General features: G+C 36.3%; 1 protein-coding gene across 3 annotated transcripts in view; it reads left to right on the forward strand.

The window, feature by feature from the left end:
• NAALAD2 (N-acetylated alpha-linked acidic dipeptidase 2) overlaps positions 1–23,625 on the forward strand; it is a 48,956-nt gene that overhangs the window by 19,560 nt on the left and 5,771 nt on the right. For all 3 annotated transcript variants that reach the window (XM_025993199.2, XM_025993200.2, XM_072726159.1), the window contains 11 exons: positions 30–128; positions 4,254–4,339; positions 4,825–4,944; positions 5,041–5,123; positions 10,133–10,196; positions 10,995–11,062; positions 13,464–13,555; positions 15,311–15,401; positions 16,967–17,231; positions 19,744–19,825; positions 20,375–20,467. In XM_025993199.2, coding sequence (XP_025848984.2) covers positions 30–128; positions 4,254–4,339; positions 4,825–4,944; positions 5,041–5,123; positions 10,133–10,196; positions 10,995–11,062; positions 13,464–13,555; positions 15,311–15,401; positions 16,967–17,231; positions 19,744–19,825; positions 20,375–20,467 — 1,143 coding nt within the window. The remainder of the gene's footprint in view (positions 1–29; positions 129–4,253; positions 4,340–4,824; positions 4,945–5,040; positions 5,124–10,132; positions 10,197–10,994; positions 11,063–13,463; positions 13,556–15,310; positions 15,402–16,966; positions 17,232–19,743; positions 19,826–20,374; positions 20,468–23,625) is intronic.

Here is a 23,625-nt window from a genome sequence, read left to right on the forward strand (position 1 = left end):
TTTACGTAATTTTCCTTCTCTCTTGACAGTCACATGGGAGGAACTGGTCCACCAGATGACAGCTGGAAGGGAAGTCTTAATGTGGATTATAACATTGGGCCTGGCTTTGCAGGGCATGAGTCCTTCAGGTAATTTTATATTACTTTAATAGACTGGAAAAGTTTTATATGCTTAATGGAAAAATGTGAAGATAACTGCTCTGCCAAGTTATATTTTGCTTATCTTTTTCTCATTTTTTCATAGTAAACACTTGATCATTTTATATCACTTAAGAATTACTGAGGGAATGATATGCTGAATTCTTCCAATAGTGAGATCACTGATAACCTTTGTTTTACAAAGTCTTAACCGTGACTACATTTGAGTTTAGGTGAAGTAGGTAGTTAAAATATTAAACCTAAACTTTTAAAACAGTGTTTCAGGGATCCCTGGGTAGCGCAGCAGTTTAGCACCTGCCTTTGGCCCAGGGCGCGATCCTGAAGACCGGGGATCGAATCCCACGTCGGGCTCCCGGTGCATGGAGCCTGCTTCTCCCTCTGCCTATGTCTCTGCTTCTCTCTCTCTATCATAAATAAAAAATTAAAAAGAAATAAAACAGTGTTTCAGATAACCCAATATTTCAAATGTAAGCATTCTGAAACTTACTTTAAGGGAGGGAGTACAAGAGAAGAGAGAAAGGAGCTCACATTTATTACTTACTGTGTAGGTGGGTTAAATGAGTTAAAATGGAAAAGCAAATAACTATTGTAAGGCTCACTGAATTAGCACGGTTGTAGAGGAGTGATCACAGAATATTCATTGAGTTTAGTATTCTAGAAAGATTAAGTTTCCACTGGATCAAGGCAGGCAGGAAATGGCAGTTCGAGAGATCAGCTTGTGTAGAGTTGTGAAACAGCCATGCCATGATTTAGAATCTTAAGTAGTCTGATTTGCTTGAGAGAGAAAGAGAAATTTAATGCTGATAAATCAGAATATATAGCTCTTTTGATTAAACCAAAATTAGTAAATCAGTCTTGTTTGCTAACACTTTAACAATGCAAACTTGGATTCTCAGTGTTTTCTTAGTTTTTGTAAAAATATTTCTCACTTCAGACCTTTTAAAGTATTAGAAGTTCAATATTTTAAAGGAATTTTAGAAATACTTCATGTAATTACTTGTCTCTGTAACTCAGAGTTACTTTAGAATATGAGAGTTTATTATCAATAGCAGCAGGAAAATCTAACATACACAATTAAAGATAAAGGCCTTTCTGATTTAGAAACATAATGACACAGAGAACAGAGAAAACATATAGCTTTAGTTCTACAATCTCAGTTCAAGAGTAAACTCAAAAATATACAAATTCTCTGGTCTAGATATTAAAAAGTTCTTCACTATGGGCACAAAATTCTTAATTGATTTGAGCTCAAAATGGGCTCACACACACACACACACACACACACACACACACACACACACACACAAAAAAAAAAACTGTTCTTTCTCACCAGGAAGAACTTTTGATAATTGATTAATCCATCTACAGGGATTCTGTCATTTTTCTCTGACAAGACCTCTTGATAATTATTTATAGAGATTACCAAATGACAAGACCTAAAATCAAATTTTTAATCATTGCTCCCACCAATAGGGAATAATTTACCTGCCATAAGGAAACTAGTAGAAATATAAGACACAAAATCAGTAGGAAAGACATTATAAAGTTAGAAGTCCACAAAAAGACAAATGAAGAAACACTCTGAACTACAGAGGACAAATGATGGTTGCCCAAAGGAGGTGGGTGGGGGGATGGGTGAAATGGATGAAGGGGTTTAAGAGTCTACTTACCACAATGAACACTGAGTAATGTATAGAATTGTTGAATCACTACATTGTACATCCAAAACTAATATAACATTGTATGTTAACTATACTGGAGTTAAAATTATAAACTTAATAGTTTAAAAAAAGTTAGAGATAGAGTTAGCAGAGTAAAAATGTCACTGCTGGTGGTTTACCTCCGAGCCAAAAGAAGACATACCTAGGTTTTAGGTTACCTGCAACTGGTTCAATGAGGTGAATCTACTGCACATTTCAATGAGACTTCCAAAAAATGATGGAGGATTTTTTTAGAAGTAAAACCATGTTTCTCCTATAAATATAAAATGAACATGTGTCAAAATTTTCATTTAATTCATTAGTTAATAAGAGAACCGTGAAGGAATTGAAATTGGTTCAAAGGAGAATTCAGTGATGATACCAAAAAATCAGCTCATCAGGAATACTGAAAGTATTTAATAGCAAAAAAACCTGTTTCTTCTATGTTGAAGGAATCAATTGAACATTCACTAGACATTGTATATTTCAGTGGATGTGGTATTTCTACAAGTTAAATTTGGTCTCTACAGAGTTGAAATAGTCTCATCAAAGACAATGGTAGGCAGAGGTGACGGATAAGCTAAGGCCTTTCTCACTTTTCCCTTACAGGGGTATATTCATTCATTTCACAAATATTTATTGAGCATTTACTATAACCCAGTTACCATTCTGGGCACTGGGGATTCAGCAGTGAACAAAACAGGCAAAATCCCTGGAGCTTACATTGTAGAGTTCATTTTATTTGAAACATGATGAATTTGAAGTGATAATAGGACAAAGACATAGATATTCTTTTAGAAACTCCTGGAGTCAATGATTCTTAAAAACTAGAAAGACATACGAAATAAATATGTGGATTAGCTCGTCTGAGAGTCTGAACAGATAGTCTATGTTTGCTTTCAGGTTTTGATTAAAATAGGTTTTTTTCCTCATTTGTAACATTATTCTTTTCTTCATTTAATGCCATAATATCAATGATTTGGGGTTTCTTACTAATAGATCTTAGGCTCATATTTTTAGAAACACATGCTAAAAATGTTTCTGCTTTCTTGCTATTTTTATCTCTCAGTAGCAAAATAAATGTCTTAAAATGGAAAAAAATACCCATTAGATTCTTCCCAAAGGCACTTTGAATATTGCACATGATTTGTATATGAAATCAGAAGCACAGTATCTTTATAGAGGGGAAAAACGAAAATCTGCACTTAGCAGTATCCAAGTTTTGACAACTTCTTGGTTCTTCCATCCATATGAATAACCACAAACTAGAAACTGCTGGGATTCCTCTCTATCTACTCTCCCACCCTGCTCCATAGATATTCATTTTTATTCATTTTGTTTCCTTGTGAAAATGAGACTCCGCATTTTCCCATGTCATTTTGGATTCATAGAATGTGAATGGGTTTTTTTCCCCCTGACTATTTGCGACTGATTTTATTTTCCCTTGAATTATAATTTGGTTAATTACATTTCATGAATGGATATTTAAAAGGCTGGTTTCAAATCAGAATCAACAGTAATTTTCTGGGCTAGAAAAGTTTTGTTACATAGTTGTACATTTTAGTCGATGCTTCCCAAATTCCCATTTCCTTCCCAAATTTCCCATGTTTCTCTTTGGCAGCACTCAGCCAGCTATTTAACAATGTACTGATATTCTGCTTCAAGAGTCTTGAAGAGAGTCACTGACTCACTGACCAGCAGGAATTAATGTAAATACAAAGACACATTTTTTTAAATTAATTAATTAATTTATTTATTTTTTAAGATTTTATTTATTTATTCATAGACATAGAGAAAGGCAGAGACACAGGCAGAGGGAGAAGCAGGCTCCACACAGGGAGCCCGACGTGGGACTCCATCCCAGGTCTCCAGGATCACACCCCAGGCTGCAGGCAGCGCCAAACCGCTGTGCCACCGGGGCTGCCCACAGACACATTTTTAAAAAGCTTGTTTGTTCTCTAACACATAATTGGCTGCCTTCCTTATTTTTGTAATTAATAGTGTATTTAAAAATTTTAGAATGAATACCTAAGACATTTTGAATAAGAATATTTTGGACTTTTTTTTACTTAATTTATTTAAATTCATTTTGGGAAGATATTGGACTTTAAATATCAACAATGTAGCTATGAGGGAGGAATAATAAAAATATTGAGATTCAGTTTTTAAAAATCTGCCTTTAAGCTTGCTAAAGTACTTAGGAGTAAAATGCATTAACCGTTTACAAATTGCACACATCAACAATATTAATTATTGAATTTAGGCTGGATATATGGGAATTCATTGTCCTGTTATACAGTTTTCTGTAATTTTGAGATTTTTTCATAATACGATTGTGGAACAAAACTCTTTGATGTAATGCATGTAAAGTAATTTATTCCCTTTGAAATTCTAGGAAGGTAAGAATGCACGTTCATAACACTAATAAAATTACAAGGATTTACAATGTCATTGGAACGATCAGAGGATCTGTGGAACCTGGTAAGTCTGAATTTTTTTAAACACTTCATTTTTACTAAGTTTAAGAGTAAGAGAAAACAAACTTCAGTCAGGAATTGATTCTTTTTCCTTGACGGATGTGAAACAGCTACATTTGGGGAAAAAAAAAATAGTACGACTCTAAAAGGAATCTCTATAGTGTTGATTTTTATTTTTCCCCGTATGGAAGAATCTCAACCAAAAGGAAGTTTAATTTAAAAACCTAAAATGGGGATCCCTGGGTGGCGCAGCGGTTTGGCGCCTGCCTTTGGCCCAGGGCGCGATCCTGGAAACCCGGGATCGAATCCCACATCGGGCTCCCGGTGCATGGAGCCTGCTTCTCCCTCTACCTGTCTCTGCCTCTCTCTCTCTCTCTCTCTGTATGACTATCATAAATAAAAAAAAAAAAAAAAAAAAAAAAAAACCTAAAATGCAACTCTTTGTAATGTATTCAAAGTTGTGGTTCTTTTGAACGCATTATTTTCCAGATAGGTACGTTATTCTAGGAGGTCATCGAGACTCCTGGGTGTTTGGAGCAATTGACCCGACCAGTGGGGCTGCTGTTTTGCAAGAAATCGTCCAAAGTTTTGGAAAACTGATGAGCAGAGGTGAATAATGCTTCCTCGGTAGCTGATGACAAAAAGGGACTCACTTAATTGTCCTCTATTTTTAGGCACGTTAATGTATGTTAACAATGATTGCAGGCTGGAGACCTAGGAGAACCATCATTTTTGCCAGCTGGGACGCAGAAGAGTTTGGGCTGCTGGGCTCCACAGAATGGGCTGAGGTAAGTATGACCAGAGGCTCTTGTTAGTTTCTTTTTTTTTTTTTTTAATTTTTATTTATTTATGATAGTCACAGAGAGAGAGAGAGAGAGGCAGAGACACAGGCAGAGGGAGAAGCAGGCTCCATGCACCGGGAGCCCGATGTGGGATTCGATCCCGGGTCTCCAGGATGGCGCCCTGGGCCAAAGGCAGGCGCTAAACCGCTGCGCCACCCAGGGATCCCTCTTGTTAGTTTCTTAATAACAGGGAAACAAGTACCTGTATCTCAGGATGAGCAGAGATACAGAGATAGATTCCATGACCTAAAATAGGTTTAATTGGGAGAAAGACTCAAGAATTTAAGAAAGTTTGTTTTTATTTTCACATCAGTTTGGCAAAGCAGAGTAATCTCTTAATTACTGGACTAAATCCAAATTTATTCTTGTCAAAACATTTTGGCTCCTGATTGTATTTGTTTTGCTAATTGAAATTTGTAAGCTCAAAGAATAATCAGGGGATCCCTGGGTGGCGCAGTGGTTTGGCGCCTGCCTTTGGCCCAGGGCGCGATCCTGGAGACCCGGGATCGAATCCCACATCGGGCTCCTGGTGCATGGAGCCTGCTTCTCCCTCTGCCTGTGTCTCTGCCTCTCTCTCTCTCTCTGTGACTATCATAAATAATAAAAAAATTTAAAAAAAAATAAAAAAGAATAATCAGACCTAGCAAGCTTTTCTGAAAGTAGATGGGCCTATGTAAAAATGGATACAGATCCTTGGAGTTGATTTTCAAGTTTTGAAGTTGCTTTGGAGTTCTATCTAAGAAAACCTGTGATCTAGTAAGGTGACTGGATTATAATTTCATATTTGTAGACTCCATATACATTGCAACCATAGGTATATATTACCATTTTAAAAAAGGTAAGTGGTTGATTATTGAGTAGAAGATAATCTTGGAAATGGAATTACTTTAGTAAATTGCCTTTATAATTTCAGATATTTATGGTATGATTGAATTTCAGATATGATTGATTTTTTTCATTTCACACTGGCTCCTAATGCTTGATCTGTAGGTGTTTCTCCTAGGCCCCCTTCTTTCATCATCTTCCCTAGGCCTCCCACTGAGTGACAAAGTTCTTTAATGTACAATGTTAAGGACACACATTTTTGTAAAGACAGGTGCAATATATAAAAGCACTTAATCTCCCTGAACCATGTATTTATCTTTTATGAGTTGAGATTTTTTTTATGAGTTGAGATTTTATGGAATTATTTTAAAGATTTTTTAATTTTTATTTATTTATGATAGTCACACACACAGAGAGAGAGAGAGAGAGAGAGAGAGAGAGAGGCAGAGACACAGGCAGAGGGAGAAGCAGGCTCCATGCACCGGGAGCCTGACGTGGGATTCGATTCCCGGTCTTCAGGATCGCACCTTGGGCCAAAGGCAGGCGCTAAACCGCTGCGCCACCCAGGGATCCCTATAGAATTATTTTAAAGCATGTCATACATTTCTTGTTTAATTTTCAAATACTTTCCTCCTGACTCATTTCCTCTTCACTTTATTTTTTTAAAAGATTTTACTTATTTGTTCACGAGAGACAGAGAGAGAGAGAGGCAGAGACGTAGGCAGAGGGAGAAGCAGGCTCCATGTGGAAAGCCCGAGGCAGAACTCAATCCTGGGACTACGGGATCACGCCCTGAGCCAAAGGCAGACGCTCAACCTCTGAGCCACTCAGATGTCCCTTTCTCACTGCACTTTAAAATAGTAATGTGAATGAAACAAATATGGGGATAAAATCATACAGTTACTTGTCTCCTATTACCCTTATATTCAGTGGATGTTGCAAAGTTTTGTCATCACATCAGTAATTATGAATATGCATTTTGGAAGCAGACTATTAATTTTGATAAATTTCCTATGGAAATGTAAATTCTTGTGAATACATGTAAATATAAATATGTGTCTCTAATTTTAAGCAGCTCAAGGATAAAAAAAATCTAAGCTATAAAGAAATAAATATACTTTGCATTAATCTAAATAAATCTGGGCTAGGGACAATTGTAACAGTTTTCAATTCTTGATCATATTCAGTAGCATACTTTCTTTAAATATAGTTAAGGAATCTTTCTTTCTACTAAAAATGTGTTATAGTGGACACTCTGACTCTATATGCATTTATAGCAGGGGCAACTGCCATCTGGCCATTGTGGTCAAGTGAATATAGCCAGCGGTCCTCACTTGTGCCATAACCACTCACAGCTTTAATTTTTTTTATTATAATCTTAAAATTTAGGTATTGTTGACAGACAATATTTTTTTTTAATTTTTATTTATTTATGATAGGCACACAGTGAGAGAGAGAGAGAGAGAGAGGCAGAGACACAGGCAGAGGGAGAAGCAGGCTCCATGCACCGGGAGCCCGACGTGGGATTCGATCCCGGGTCTCCAGGATCGCGCCCTGGGCCAAAGGCAGGCGCTAAACCACTGCGCCACCCAGGGATCCCGACAGATAATATTATATTAATTTCAGATGTACAAGTTGTGGATTGACAATTTTATACATTATGCAATGCTCACCACAGTAAACGTAGTTCCCATCTATCACCATACAAGATTATAATATTATTGACTATGCTGTACTTTACATCCTCATGAATTATTTACAACTGGAAGTTTGTACTTATTAATTCTGTCACCTGTTTTGCCATCCTCCTACTCCCCTCCCTTCTGACAACTACCACTTCTCTATATTTATGAGCTTTTGTTTGTTCATTTATTTCTTAGATTCTAAGTAAGTAAAATTCTACAGTATTTTTCTCTGACTTCAATTAGCATAATATCCTCTAGGTCCATGTATGTTGTCACAAACAGCAAATTTCATTCCTTTCTATGCCTGAGTAGTAATCCAGTGTACACTCACACATATACCTCATCTTTATTCATCCATTGATGGATACTTGAATTACTTCTGTATCTTGGCTATTGAAAATAATGTTGTAATATATACAGGGATGCATAGATCTTTTTGAATTAGTGTTTCAGGTTCTTTGGGTAAATAGTGGTAGAATTACTGGATCATATGTTTAACATAGAATTAAATTAAATAGAATTATTCTATTTTTAATTTTTTGAGGAACCTCAACACTTTTCCATAGTGGCTGCACCAATTTACATTCTCACCAACAGTGCAAGAGGGCTCCCCTCTGCCTATGTTTCTGCCCCCCTCTCTCTCTCTCATGAATAAAATCTTTAAAAATAGTAATAAATTTAATGTTATTTTTTTTTCCTTTTGTTGTTCACCTTGGTTGCTTGGTTTCCCTGTCTTGCAGCTCACTCATCTGTTCTGCTTCCTCTACTGTGCTGTGGATTCCTTCTAGTGCTGTCATTTAGTTGTATTTTTGAGTTCTGGTGGGTTCCTTTTTAGATTTTCTCTTTGTTGAAGTTCTTACTAAATTAATCCACTCTTCTCCCAAGTCTGGTGAGCATCATAATGACCATTACTTTGAACTCTTTATAAGGAGTTCAAAGATGGATTATAAACAGATGGATTATCTGTTTCATTTAGTTCTTTTTCTGGGTCTTGTTCTTTTGTTTGGAACTTCCTCTCTTCTGATTTTTCTCTTTGTTTCGATGAATTAGGTGGAATGGCCACCTCTCCTAGTCTTGAAGTGGTGATATGTAAAAATGTCCCCTGTATAAGCTGTGTACTTGGTGGTTTTGGCTAGCTGGCTGGTGCTGGATAGGTGTTAGCTGGGGCACTCTGCATAGAAGCACTCTGTCAGGTCAGTTACGACTGAAGCAAGTGTAATCCAGGCGTTCCTGGAGTGCTTGGCACCATGGTCACTCTGGAGGGACAGCTGAAATGGAATAGGCTCAGGCCAGGGGTTTTTGGGCTGCTTTGGTGGGATGGCTGGAGATGGCATGAGACCAGGCTTAGGTAAGATGAGGGTGCTTTGTGCCTGGGTCACCTTGATGGGCAGTTGGAGCTGGCATTAGGTTAGGGGCCTGAATACCTCTGATCCTGGAGAGTTCAGCAGTTCTACCACTTGGCAGACATTCTAGAGTTATTAATAAATGAATTTCCTTCACTTAATAGTCTAGTTTCCCTTTAAACTACAATTTTTGTTTTGTTTTTCAGTGCCCCAGGGTGGATAAGTCTGCACATGGGCCCCTCAGTGATATCCTCCCTGAGGGGTGGTTGTTACCAAGGTTACTGTGTCTCTCCTGTTCCTTTATGTGGTCCTTCTATTCTTTGTTGTACAGAAGCTTTTCGGTCAGCCCTTAGTTCCTCCTCATATAGGAAGTGCTCCATATGTAAGTATAGATTTGGTGTGTCCGGGAACTGAGTTCAGGCTATTTCTATGCTTCTATCTTGGACTGCCTCCTATGATAGCATGTTCTTATGAGGTAGCAAGTTAGAAGTAAAAAGGCTCCTTCAGCATATTTTCATCAATGTGGTGGTATTATTTTGCGTGTCTGTGTATGTGTGTGTTAAAGTGAGAGGGAGGGGAGGAGAGGAGGGAGAGAGATTATTGAAATGTCTTTTCTTCTCTGTGGTTTTCCTATCCTTTTTAAAATTTTTTCTTCATATCTCTTCTTTTAAAAATAGGTAAGTGGGATTCTCACTTTTAAAATTTTACTTCGTTATCCAGTCTCAATAGATCTCTTAAACTTCAGTGTGTGTAAGGATTTCCAGAGATACTTTGTAGAAAATAGATTCCCTGACCTTTCAGAAATTCTTCCTCAGCAGGTCTGCAGGAGGGCCCAGAATTGGGGAGCCTCAGCACTTTATATCCTAATGCCAAGTAATCAAGGAACCACACTTTGAAAATACTTCTGACAATTCCTGCAAACAGTAGCTACCTGGTATTTTCCTTATTTTAATTGCATTAATGCTGTCAATCAGCCAGATATCTGCATTTCCTTAGAAATTGTAGTCAAAGACCTAGGCATTAATTTTCTTTTTTTTTTTTTTTTAACATTTCCACAATTGTAAATATTGTGAATTCAGTAACAACTTTGCTTCAACTGTAGGAGAATGTAAAAACACTCCAGGAGAGAAGCATTGCTTATATCAACTCAGATTCATCTATAGAAGGTAAATTTTCTTTCAGATTATTAAAAAGCATATCATCTTTTAAGTCTGCAAATTGTAACTTGTAAACTTATTTTTCTATGAAATTCCTCAGTGATATCTTCATGTTCCATTTTGCCAGAGAAAATTATGATTCAAATGAATCAATATGATTCATAACTAAACTATTGATCTTAATTTCTTTAGTATATTTGCCATTTGCCTATCTTGAATTACTACTTAAAACTCTACTAGTATTAACCATATTCTTCCTGTGGTGATATTACAGGAATTAGGCTAAAATATTTCAGAATATTTTACAAAATATTCCATGTAGAAATATTTCCTTTATGTATTGGAACAATTTGAGATAAGCACAACTATAGACTTCCCTAGGAACCTGGTATGGGACATTTGTGTCTCTAGGCTTTCATTGTATGATGAGGTCTAGGTAAATTTCAGAGCATACTTATAAAGTTACTGAAATGCTCTACTCTCATGTCTTGATACTGTTGAATTAAGTAAGGAATGAATGATATAGTTTACTACATCCTTTGCCAGTCCCCGTAAGAGATACTACCTTAAGAATGATGTTATGATTACTATGGGACCTGCTGCCTTAGCAAAGTCTTCCTATACCTGTGTCTGAAATATACCCTACAGCATCTCTTGCTCCTAAAGAACTATTTCTACTCTATTCTAATTCCTTGGAAATGATGCCTCCAATTTCAAATCTATTATATCTTGTTTACAATTAACAATAGAATTAGACATTGGAATTTCATTTGGAAGTATTAAAATCACTGTATTTTATTTTTTCAGGCAATTATACTCTCAGAGTTGACTGTACACCCCTTCTTTACCAATTGGTATATAAGCTGACAAAAGAGGTAAATAGATGTCTTAATGTTTTCTGATGAATGGATAAGTGAATAACACCTGTTTTCTTAATTAGTGGTATGATGTGTAAACTGTACCTTAAAAATTCAAAGCTGATCTGTATAAATACCAAGTCAGAACAAAATCTTTAATACACTATTTAAATGTCCTAACTATAAAAATAGTATTACTAGTGTCTTCTAATAGCAGTTGTTAATAATTGAGTGCACTTTTGTCATGCATAGGGTATACAGTTTCATGTGGTAGAGGTATTTTCAGTGAGCTGAAGTGGAAAAAGCCTTGGGTTCAGGGCCCTCTAATGTGAATTCTAGCAGTAACAATGATAAAAAGACAAAGTCACGGAATCCAAATACTTAGTAATCTAGAGAGGATATACACTTATAAGTGAGGAATTACACTTCAGTAGAATATTAGATACTACAAACAATGGAAAATAGTTATGGGATAGAGAATCTGAAATCCTGGGGTAGCTGGGGAAGCATCAGAAGACGTTTACAGAATAATTAGTGCTTGGGCTGTAAAATGGAAGTATGTGAAAGTAAGAGAGAAGGCATTCTCAGCATGGAACATAGTACCTAAAACAGATGTGGAGATATGAAAGAGACTGTAAGCATAAGGTTTTGGTGGAAAGATGGTAAGAAATGGAGCCTGACAAGTAGGACAAATTCAGAAATCTGGTGATGGAGAACTTAAAAAATCTTTAACAAGATTATACAGTTCATATTTGTTCATTAGAAAGATCACTCTGTACCAGTGTACTGAATAGATTAAGCTGTAGTGACTCTAACAGCAAAATGGAGATAATTCTACTTAATCATTCAGGAATTTTGTAAATATTACTGATAAAAAATACTCTGAACTCTGTACTCTAAAAATTACATAATCCTTCAACATCTGTGAACTTCATTTAAATTGTTCATTATAGATTTTAATTACAAAAATATTTCTTTGAAGTAGGTATCACATTACAATGTGAAGTAGGCTGAAGGGACACCATTCTGGTTAGTGCTAGACTGAGATGGTGATTCCAGAAAATGAAAGGATTTTTCAAGGATTCAATCTAATAAGCAGGATGTGTGAGTTGGAGCAGGTTCTCAGCTATTGCAAGTTGTCAGGAACAGAGTAGGATAGAACCCAGTGATTTGGCTGGAAACGAACAAAACATCTCCAAAGCTGCAACATGCTGGTGGGCAAGGGGATGACTAGAGTGTCAGGACTGTTTCCAAGCTGAGGGCCTCCTATGCAGTGATGAGGCAACAACCAACTTTGTAGAAGGCCAAAGAAAATATCAGAGGAATTGATGTTTATGTTCAGATGGGGACTACTATCCCCACTTCTGCAGTGTGACAAAACTAGGGTTTTCTGTTTTGTTTTGCTTTTTAAAAGACTTTATTTATTCATGAGAGAGAGAGAGGCAGAGATGTAGGGCACGGGAGAAGCAGGCTCCCTGCAGGACCCTGGGATCACGAGCTGAGCTAAGGCAGACGCTCAACCACTGAGCTACCCAGTGCCTCAGAAAACTAGGGTTTAAAGAAGGGAAGCAGTACACCAAAGGTTATAATGCTTTCAGAGCTGCATAAGTACAGTATGCCTTTTTTTGTTGTTTGTTTTTTTTCCTTTTATTTTATTTATCTATTTTTTTTTGAACAAAGCAGATCTATAACCAAATTTCAGGCTGTATGTGTGATAATACGAATCTAAAATAGATGTTAGCTTTCGTAGTCTACAGTTTTTCCACCACGTGGCCCTGCTTTTCTTAGAGTGGAAAAAGAAAAGTATGTTTATGGGCATACTTTTAATGAGGGTACAGAGGTTCATGTATTCATAGAAGCTCTTAAAATTTCTAAATAGGAATATGACGTTATGCAAGCTTTTAAAATGCATCAAATTCCAACTCTGTTTAAATATAATTTGACTTTCTAAAATAGCAGTTCTTCCTTCACCCACCTGCCTTACCAAACCAGGACTTACGTTGCCAATTTCAAGCTCAGCTTCTTCACCCATATATGTTGCCCTGAGGCCTCTTCTTACAGGTCTTCTTGAACAAAAGCAATTTATTAAAGTAAATCATCTACCCAAAGTTTGACTTGCTACTAAAAGAAATCTAAGCTGCCACAAATCAAAGTGATGACATTTGTTAAAAATCTGAAACTCTCGTAAAGTTTACCAAAAGAAGCAGGAAATTTTACCCCAAGTACATGGCAAAATTACATTAGGCAGGCAACAAAATTGAACGAGAATTTGGTTGGATTTTTTCCTTGCCATTTGCTTTTGTTTTTCTATTAAGAACATGACACACATCCATATAATTAGAAATTGATCGCATATGGCTTCATTTTTGGCATAAGTTTAGTTGCTTCTGCCTCTAATTCACAATGTTTTTCTTTGCAGATCTCTAGCCCAGATGATGGTTTTGAGAGTAAATCTCTTTATGAAAGCTGGTTGGAAAAGGATCCTTCATCTGAAAATATAAATTTTCCTAGGTAAATTATGCTTTCTACCATAGGACAAGTTATGAACTCCTCTTTGCCCCTTATTTCTCCAGACATGCAATTCTCAGATGTGTCAACAGAGTAAAGATAATCCCACAGAATCCCTCTTTGTAGCCTTTGATTTGCTAATCAGACAGAATAGCCAAGTCTTAGAATCTATAATAGATTCCAGTTTTGCAGATTTTGTCAAAATTATGTCACATTAACAGGTATTATTTTGCATTTTTGCATTAAATTTCAGATATTAGATGTATTAACTCCAAATGATAATGATGATGTCAAAAAGTGGATTATCTTCTTCTAAACCAAAGGGGCATTATAAAAACCAAATTGTGCCTTTACCTGTAATCAATTTATTTTAAAAAATATTTAAGGGGGGGTTGGAGAGAGAGAGAGAGAGAAGGAGAAGCAGACTTCTTGCTGAGGGGAGATCTGACCTGAGATCATGACCTGAGCCGAAGGCAGATCCTTAACCGACTGAGCCACCCAGGCACTCCTACCTGTAATCAATTTAGAATACTATTAGTTTTTTACTACTTATTCATACAACAGCAGCTTTCTTGAATTTTTTTTCTCCTGCAATACTATCTCTGAAAACTAGCAGATGATGGTAGGACTTTATAACTTTATTCCATATTCCAAATAAGTCTTGTGAAGGTTTGTGTTTCCACTATAAAAATTTCACATGCTTATTAAAAAGAAAATACTGGAGTAGAAGAAAAGCTTTTAAAAAACATCCAAGGTCAGGGGCACCTGAGCGGCTCAGCTGGTTAAGCATGTGCCTTTGGCTCAGGTCATGGTCCTGGGATCAAGCCACTTTAGCTCTCTGCTCAACAGGGGGTCTGCTTCTCCCTCTCCCTCTGCCCCTCCCTGATGATTGTGTTCCCTCTGTCTTTCAAATAAGTAAATAAAGCCTTAAAAAAAAAAATCCAAGGTCTAAATCTCAAACATATAATAGTTTAGAAGTATATAGTTCTGTTCCTAATGCATATGTAGTTTTATATTGTTTTACTATTAAGAATTTTCATTACATATGTATACAAAAATGTGTAGTCATTTCTTTAGTAAATGCAAATAACTATATTGCTTTTTTTTAATAATAAATTTACTTTTTATTGGTGTTCAATTTGCCAAAATACAGAATAACACCCAGTGCTCATCCCGTCAAGTGCCCCCCTCAGTGCCCGTCACCCACTCACCCCCACCCCCCACCCTCCTCCCCTTCTACCACCCCTAGTTCGTTTCCCAGAGTTAGGAGTCTTCATGTTCTGTCTTTCTGATATTTCCTACCCATTTCTTCTCCCTTCCCTTCTATTCCCTATATTGTAATTGAATTTCTAAATAGGGCACATTTAGATTCCTCATGATGTTAAATATATTTATTTTCTTTTAAATATATTTTATCATGGCAGTTTTCTTAATATTGTTCTTGGAGGGTAGTGACCAAATCTTATTTTCCCCTCTAAATAAATGCCATAAAATGCTGGAAATATCCGACTATAGTCACTAGGCTGCTGTCTTTGGCAGTGTTGAACTCTGGCTGCACTCAATGCAGAATTACAGGTTTATCACACCAGTTTCTAGGACATGATAGTAAAGTATCCTGGAGTGCTGTACCTTCTCCTAATTCTTGTAAATGTGCTATGCAGTTCTTTGCTTGGATTCATTGTTGCATTTATTTAAGTTCCTAATTTTTTTATGTATTTATTTCTCCCATCTGTGTATATATTTATATCCTACATCTAGAATCAACAAACTTGGATCTGGAAGTGATTTTGAAGCTTATTTTCAGAGACTTGGAATTGCATCAGGCAGAGCTCGTTACACGAAGAATAGGGTAAGCCGTTTTATTATTTTGGATACAAAGCACTTTATCCAACTTTTTGTTAGGAATTTTAAACAGTTTAGTTTTGGGCACCAGGTCACATGGCCCAGAAGAATTCCAGGGATAAAGGCTGACTTCATGTCCCTTTGTAGATGGACTAGGAATTAATTTGGGTTATTCTATGAATTTTCCCTGTAGGATTATTCAGTGAAGTGGTGGTAGCTGACAGAGTAATGCCAGGGACTTGGCTGGTTATCAGAACCAAGTAAGTAGTTTGTAGCCTTTTTCTGTACAGGCTTTTGTTGGAAAATCTCATTCTTCTCACCTTTTCCTGAGGAAAACGTTCAGGTGAAGAACCTGTTTTCGTTACAGGGGATGCCAGGCCAAGAGTCTTTACTGTCCGTGGCCCTTCACATCCCCATCCTGCCTGTCATCTGAGTCCAGGGCTCTTGAGGAGCAGGGAATAAAACAAGTTCCTCCTAATTTTTAAGTTGATTCTCGTTTCTGTTCTGCACTGACTACTTTGTACCATTGTTATTCAGACACATTGATGATATACAGGTCGTAGGATATGCCAACATATTCCATGGCTGCTATGTTATAAATTATGTGATAAACCAAACTGAAGATTACATCGGTAAACTCAGATTTGTCAGATTTTAGTAATTTTCAAATCATAATCGCAAATCCCCAATACCTTGCTTGACTATGCAGAATATGCAAATTTGACTATCCAGAATATGACGAAGGACAGAGATGAAAGCTTGACTATGCAGACTATGCTTGACTATGCTTGACTATGCAGAATATGCAAATTTGACTATCCAGAATATGACGAAGGACAGAGATGAAAGCCAAAACAGCTCCAAAGTAACCCAAAACAAGTGCATAAATCTGTATAATACTCATTAAACTCTTTTACATTCTGTCATCAATCTGAACAAAGTTATCTAGTTTCTAAGACCTTGTGGATTAAGAGTATTAAGAGACTGAAACGGGATTCCTTTTAGTGATACTAAAAGCAAAAAAAAAAAAATGTTAATCTTAGAGCAAAGTAACAGACAAAAACTAAATTTAGGAAAGGCAGCCCTAAGAAGTCAAAAAATATTTATATAAAATACCCCTTTGTAATGATTTATAGTGGTAGCCCATAATTATGTAATAAAGGGTAAATGGCATTTGGTTATACTGTTCGGAAAGGCAGAGAAGGTGCTTAGATACTGAATTCCTCAACTGTACAGATCTTAGCCACCCAGAACCTTTCATATCCAATTGATAATTTTATGTGTTAATATGCAATTTGAGGATGTACTCCTTAATTTCAGTTATCAGAAATAAAGACAACTTTCAGGAAGTATTTTGAATGATTACATGAATTATAAAGCAGTTAAATTTTAAGCTGGTGATAGTGTTATAGTTAGATTTCAACTTTTTTTTTCTTTTTTCTTTTTGCTTCATCGTGATAAAACTCAGGGTGCCACTTAGTATTATTTTTTTCTGAACTTATGATTACATCAGTCCTTTGAGTATTTGATGTTTGTCTATATCTAATACCTGCCCTTTTCCTCCCCTCTCAGAAAACAGAAAAGTACAGCAGCTACCCGGTATACCATACGATTTATGAGACGTTTGAATTAGTAGAGAATTTTTATGACCCTACATTTAAAAAACAGCTCTCTGTGGCTCAGTTACGAGCAGCACTGGTTTATGAGCTCGCAGACTCTGAAATCATTCCTTTCAATATTGAAGATTATGCAAAAGCTTTGAAAAACTATGCAACAAGTATCTACAATTTATCTAAGAAACATGACCAGCAATTAAGAGACCATGGAGTATCATTTGGTAAGAATGGCTGGGTATTTTATAATCTTCAAGTTAGAGCTTTAAGATACAGTCTCCTCTTGTCATCACTGTATACACTCATCCTAGAATATATCCCAGTGTTTTGCTAAGTTAGTGCTACAAACATTGGGTTGGTAAAGATTTTCCCTTTATTGCTGCCTTTAAAAATATTTTTACTGCTCATATGCTAAAAATACAATACTACACAAAGATGGGAAAACAGAAAACCAATTGCACTATGTAATTATCATTATTATTGTATATATTTTCCTACATGATTATCTTTTACATGGTCTCAAGCATTCTTTCATTTTATAATTTATATAGGCATTTTGTAGTTACTGTTCTATACAATGTGCCTCCTACAAAGCAGGGATGAAATGTAGTGCTGTAGTACTGAGTCTGGAAATAGTTACCCAGTTCAAATCTTGGCTCTAACTAGTATTTAATCACCGTGTGATGTTGGGAAAGGTACCTGATCCCTTTTTTTTCTTATCAGTTTTCTTACCAGTGAAAATATAACCTGTTTCCAAGACTGCTGTGGGTGATGCAGTTGGTTAATATATAGAAACAATGGTGCCAGGCACTTATGCTCATGAATGTTACCTACTAGTAGGGCTTTATTATAACTATTTTTTTAAAATCTGGAAATACACATTCTTAGTATATACCAAAATTATCAAATATGTATTCAGTGTCTACCATCTACGAGTTATGATGTGTTATTTCTTGGGAGGATATAAGGATGTGTAAAATAAGTTATTGTCCTCAAAGAGTACAGAATCTCATGTGAGGGAGATGACCAAATGCCAGGACAAGTTGTTCTAGTCGTATACAGAGAATACTATAGGAACACAAAGAGGAAGTACAGAGTAGTCAGTAATGGCTTTTGAATATTACCACATCCATACTAGTCATCTTCAAAGTTATGATGAGCAACAGGTACTAAGGTCTAGATAAAATGATGCAAAGAAAATTTAGGAAATTGTGTTTATTTCAATTGGAGAATCTTTGTAATGCTAGGGCAAGTGAAGAGAAATTAAATGGGAGAAATAAGGGACATTCATAGTTCTATGGCTATCCAGCATCGAATTCCTTTCCTAAATGCCCTGATTTTCTTTTGGTTAATTACTAGGGACATTCATAGTTCTATGGCTATCCAGCATCGAATTCCTTTCCTAGATGCCCTGATTTTCTTTTGGTTAATTACTTATCAATTGAAGTCAGCATCCAACTAAGAGAAAGCACACAAAGTGGAGGGACTCTGTTTACACAGGGTAATTAACCTAGTCTCTCTTGATACCTAACTCCTCCTCCCCCATATTGTCAAACTCTCCATCTCATTGGTGATACTCCACCTGCATTAACCACTCTTATAATTTTCTATCTTATAAACATTTCTTCTACCTAATGTGTCCTACTTCATTCCCAGTCAAAATTCTTCATTTAGTGCCAGGCAAAAACAGTACCGGAGAAAATGTTTTAATAAAGGGGTGATGGATATATAATCCATCCAGACACTTCCTGTCTCTAGTTCTTTTCTTCCTTCTACCATTCCAGTGTATGGTCTTCCTACTACTCTACTGAAAATGCTTATGCTGAAGTTATTGTTCATCTGTGTGAATACCAGGAATACATTTCATTTATCCATCTGGACTCATTGTGGTTCACTGGAAATTTAAAATTCCTTTCTCAACACTTTAGCCTCCATAATATCTATTACTATATTATTTGGTACATGGTTTTAAAAACAGCAATAAAAATGAGAGCTTAACGGTCGTCTAGGACAAAAACAGGACTTCTCTTTTATACTGAATATACTATTTACTAGCTGTGTGATCTATCAGAAGTCCTATATCTAGAAGTACAGTGCTTTATCTGTAAAATGAATATTGTATCCCTTGCATCCCAGGATTAATGAAAAGAAGGAAATTAGTAATTTGTTAATGTTCCATTTAGAAAAGATGGAAAATGATAAATAGGTGGTTTTAATAAAAAAATACACTGAGAACCTTCTCACTTTCCTTAGAATTTTTGTATACTAAGGAAAAAGCTTTCCAGACGAAACCAGATCCTATTTCTGAGTCCACATATGCTGGCTTGTCACAGGTTGCCTTTAAACATGACCTTACATGCACTCTTTACAAAGAGGGATTAACTTTAGCCTGTATTAACTGCAGGAATATAGCTCATAGATAGCTGTACCTAGTATCTAGCATATATGTAAGTTGTACCAATAAATATATATTAAATGAGTACATGAACAATGCATTTCTGGTAAATCATGAGTTAAAAGATTTATGTCCTAGACTCTTAAAAGTTCTTTCCTGAAACACCAATGTAGACATTTTCTATTTTGTATGTTTCATTACAGTATTTTCTGGGAATTTCCATGATCTACAGGAAGGCTCAAAATTGTTTCAGTATCTACTTAATCATATAAACCTGGAATGGGGAGGGCAGGAAATAAGCAATTAGTGATTTACCTTCCACTTTTCTATTTTTAAAAAAGATTCTTTATTTTCTGCTGTGAAGAACTTCTCAGATGCTGCTTCAGATTTTCATAGAAGACTTAGACAAGTTGATCTTAATAAGTAAGTTTTAAATTAGTATAAACTTTCCACCACCCATATTGGCAGAAAGATGTATCCCTCATTTTGAGAGGCTTCTCTCCCCCCTTGGGTTGTAGGAAAGCCCAGAGAACTTATGCCCAAAAAGAGTTGGCAAATTTCAAGTGTGAAAGGGGATTCCCTGCCCCTGATGTAAAACTATCTCCTACTCTTCTTGCAAACCACTGCAACTTTCCTTTCATTTGTTGTTGTTCAGCCTTTATTCAGTGTAATGAAATGGCTTATCAAGAACTTGATGGTACACCCAATCTGCCTTTTTGCAGGCCAGGCTCTCTTCTTAGGAAGAAATAATATCTTTCTGTGGTCTTGAAAAACAAATCATTTCCAATAGGTCTGTCTTATTATAATAGAAAGATGCCATTATATGTATTATATGCATAAAAGCATTACTGTTAATATGCATTTTCTCAATCTATTGATTTTAGAAGTTTATTTTTCCATGCTTTATCCTGTATTATCTTAAAATATAGTTCCCTGGGAAGGGTTATACTTATTTGTTTATTATTTTCAAAGTCCTATTGCAGTGAGAATCATGAATGACCAATTGATGCTCCTGGAGAGAGCATTCATCGATCCCCTTGGTTTACCAGGGAGGCGGTTCTATAGGTAAGGAAGCAACACCTATTTCTCTAAAGGACATTAAATACTTGACCAAAACCTGTGTGGTTTAAACTCTTTGTCATTAGATAAATCGAAGGTGAAGATGTATGCTGAGAGGAATATGGGCTAGATTATTTAAAATACTAAAAGTTGTATCAGAAAAATTCATGTTTGTTTTGCTGCAAATGTAAATGAAAAATGGTAGTTGAAAAATAATTCTGTGTAAGAAAATCTAAAAGCTATAGAATCTTAAAGGGAATCTTATGACTTAGGTAGGTCAAACTTCTGTTAATCTTTTCTGTATCATCTGAGATAAGTAGCTATCCAGCCTCTAAATCTTCCAGTAATAGGAAGTTTACTACCTCACGAGGAAGTCCACCCCATCTTTAGTAAGGTCTGTGTTAACAAAGTTTTCTTCATAGAGATTGTTTTCCTTGTAATGTTCTTGGTCCCTGTTCAGCCCTCAAAATCAAATACGATAAATCCAGATCTATTTCCATAGAATAATTTAGGTTTATGAAGGTGGCTGCCACACTGAAGAAACGTCTTTTTTTTTTTTTTTAATATTTATTTCTTCATGAGAGATACAGAAAGAGGCAGAGACATAGACAGAGGGAGAAGCAGGCTCCATACAGGGAGCCCGATGTGGGACTTGATCCCAGACTGTGGGATCATGCCCTGAGTTAAAGGCAGATGCTCAACTGCAAACCACCCAGGTGCCCCTTAACCTTTAATTGTAAGCACAGGGTTTTAGAGCCAGGCTCTGGCTCATGCTAAGTAACCTAAGCAAAATACTTACCTAAACCTCAGGCTTCTTAGCTATAAAAGGAGACTCTAATTGTTTTCACCGCAAAGGTATATACATTGCAGGCATGTGGAAGATTTAACTCAGAGGCATTTACTCAGTAAATGGCTATTTTTATAAAGTGATAAATAATACTACTTTGCATTACTTATTAATACAAATAACCATCAATTAAGTATTTACATGGCAAAAAGCTGAAAGCAAATTTACAGATTAACCCACTCTTCCTTGTATTAGTCTATTATTCAAAAGCAAAACATCTTTTTCTCAAAATGAATGCACTCTATAGAAGCTTATAAGATAAAGGACTGTGCTCCTTCTGTAATGCACTCCCAGCAATTTGCTATTCTTGTTAAAGAAAATGTGTATATATATATCTATATATTTATTCATTTCTATTTCAATAGGACCATATATTTTGCATCTTGCTTTTTCATAACAATTTATCTTAGAGATCTTCCCATGTCAATATAGTTTTAGCTCTTATCTGACATAATGTTCCTCTGTATGGCATATTATATATATATATATATATATATATATATATATTTATATGGCATATTATATATATATATAAATTTATAAAGTCCTTGTTGAGTTTTTAATTTTTTCCCCCAATTATTTACTATTACGAAAAAGTACTGCCATGCCTTAGTATGTCCCTGTGTCCTATTTGAACATTTGTCTTAGTATCTATATAATCTGTATATGGATTTCAGGATCAAAGAGTAAACACATTTTTAAATGTAAGTATTACATTATCCCTCCAAAACACTGTATTTTAAAAATATATTTGGAATTATTACCTGAATATTAAGACTATTTTCTAAAGTCAAGGTGGTGTAAGATAGCAGTATGGGAAGATCCTAAACTCACCAACTCCCATAGACACACTTAAGCTACAACTACATATGGAACCATTTCCTCTGAAAAGACCTGAAAACTAGCTGAACCCCTTTCTGTCAAGTAAGAAAAAGGCCATACCAAAGAGTAGGAGAGAGTCTGAGAACTGTGCCATAAACCCGAGGTTCTCCCTTGAGGAGTGAAGGGTTCATACCTCAAATAGGGGATGCCCCAGTTTGAGCAAATATCCCAAAAAGGATTTTATACTTTTGTCAGATACCCTGATTTTTACAGCTTCTGCCAGAGGACACCGGCACATTGTCTGGCTCTGGTGGCCAGTAGGGCAATGCTTACAGGTTCTACAGGCCTGAAACCAATGAAGAAAAAGGTCATAAACAACAACCCCTAAGGCACAGCAAAAGGCAACAAGACCCAAGCAGCCCAGTCTTCCAGTGAAAAGATGTCTTTAAGTTTACTAACATGGACAGCCTTAGGGGCAGGTGTCTAATTAAATACACTTCTAAGGATTAACTGTAAACCTTACCAGAGACCTGGAGGGCAGGTACTATCTTTTGTGCTCTACTCTGTCTGTTCCAGAGCACCAACATCTTTTGGAGGGGAGCTCTTACTCCCTGGTTTCTATGGCTGCCACCCAAAGAATACCCTGTGGTCATCTGGCTCCGGGGGCCAGAGGGGCTTATGTTGCTGGGCCTCATAAGGCTAAAACCACCAGAGAGACAGTGCTTGGCAGGCTGTAACCCCCATGCCACTGCACGGAGCAGACTAAAACATGTATCCCTCTTCTTTTTGTAAAAGAAGGCTATTTTACTTATCCTTGGAGCTTCAACCTGAAGGGCAAGCTTCAGATCTGGCGCTTATATCTGGAGACCTATGGAAATGCAGGTTGGGGCTCTTCTTACAACAGCCTGCTGGTATATTCCATAATGCAGCTTATATAACTCATCTGGAGCCCAGTTTTTACTACTGTGTCTAAGGGACACCTCCTTATCACTTGGCTCTGGTGACCACCACAGCTTACTTATGCTTGCAGTCCCACAAGATGAAACATTTACATCCTTTGGAAGCCAGACCCTCAAGCAGCAGACTTTAATCACCCTGAATTTAATTCCTGACTGAGATATTCCCCTTTGGTACAGTGACAGGTCTTGGAAAACCCTCAACTACCAGGACCTGTTAAAAATAGCCTGCTTGGACAGTCACAAAAGTTTGAGATACAAATGAGATAAAGCAAGGTTGGATGAAAAGGTTCATCTACACCAGGCCACTCCTTCAATACCAGGAGAAGTACTGTTTCATTTAATGCACAGAAACCAACACATAGTACAAAAAATAAACATAGGACTATGTTCCAATGAAAGGTAAATCCACAGAAAAATAATCTAATGAAACAGGTAAGTAATCTACCTGATAAGAGTTCAAAGTATGGCCATAAAGATGTTAACCAAACTTGGAAGAATGGATGAACATAGAAGCTTGAAAAATAACAAATAGAAGT

The sequence above is a fragment of the Vulpes vulpes genome, chromosome 11, assembly GCF_048418805.1.
Source record: "Vulpes vulpes isolate BD-2025 chromosome 11, VulVul3, whole genome shotgun sequence".
NCBI classification, from domain to species: Eukaryota; Metazoa; Chordata; class Mammalia; order Carnivora; family Canidae; genus Vulpes; species Vulpes vulpes.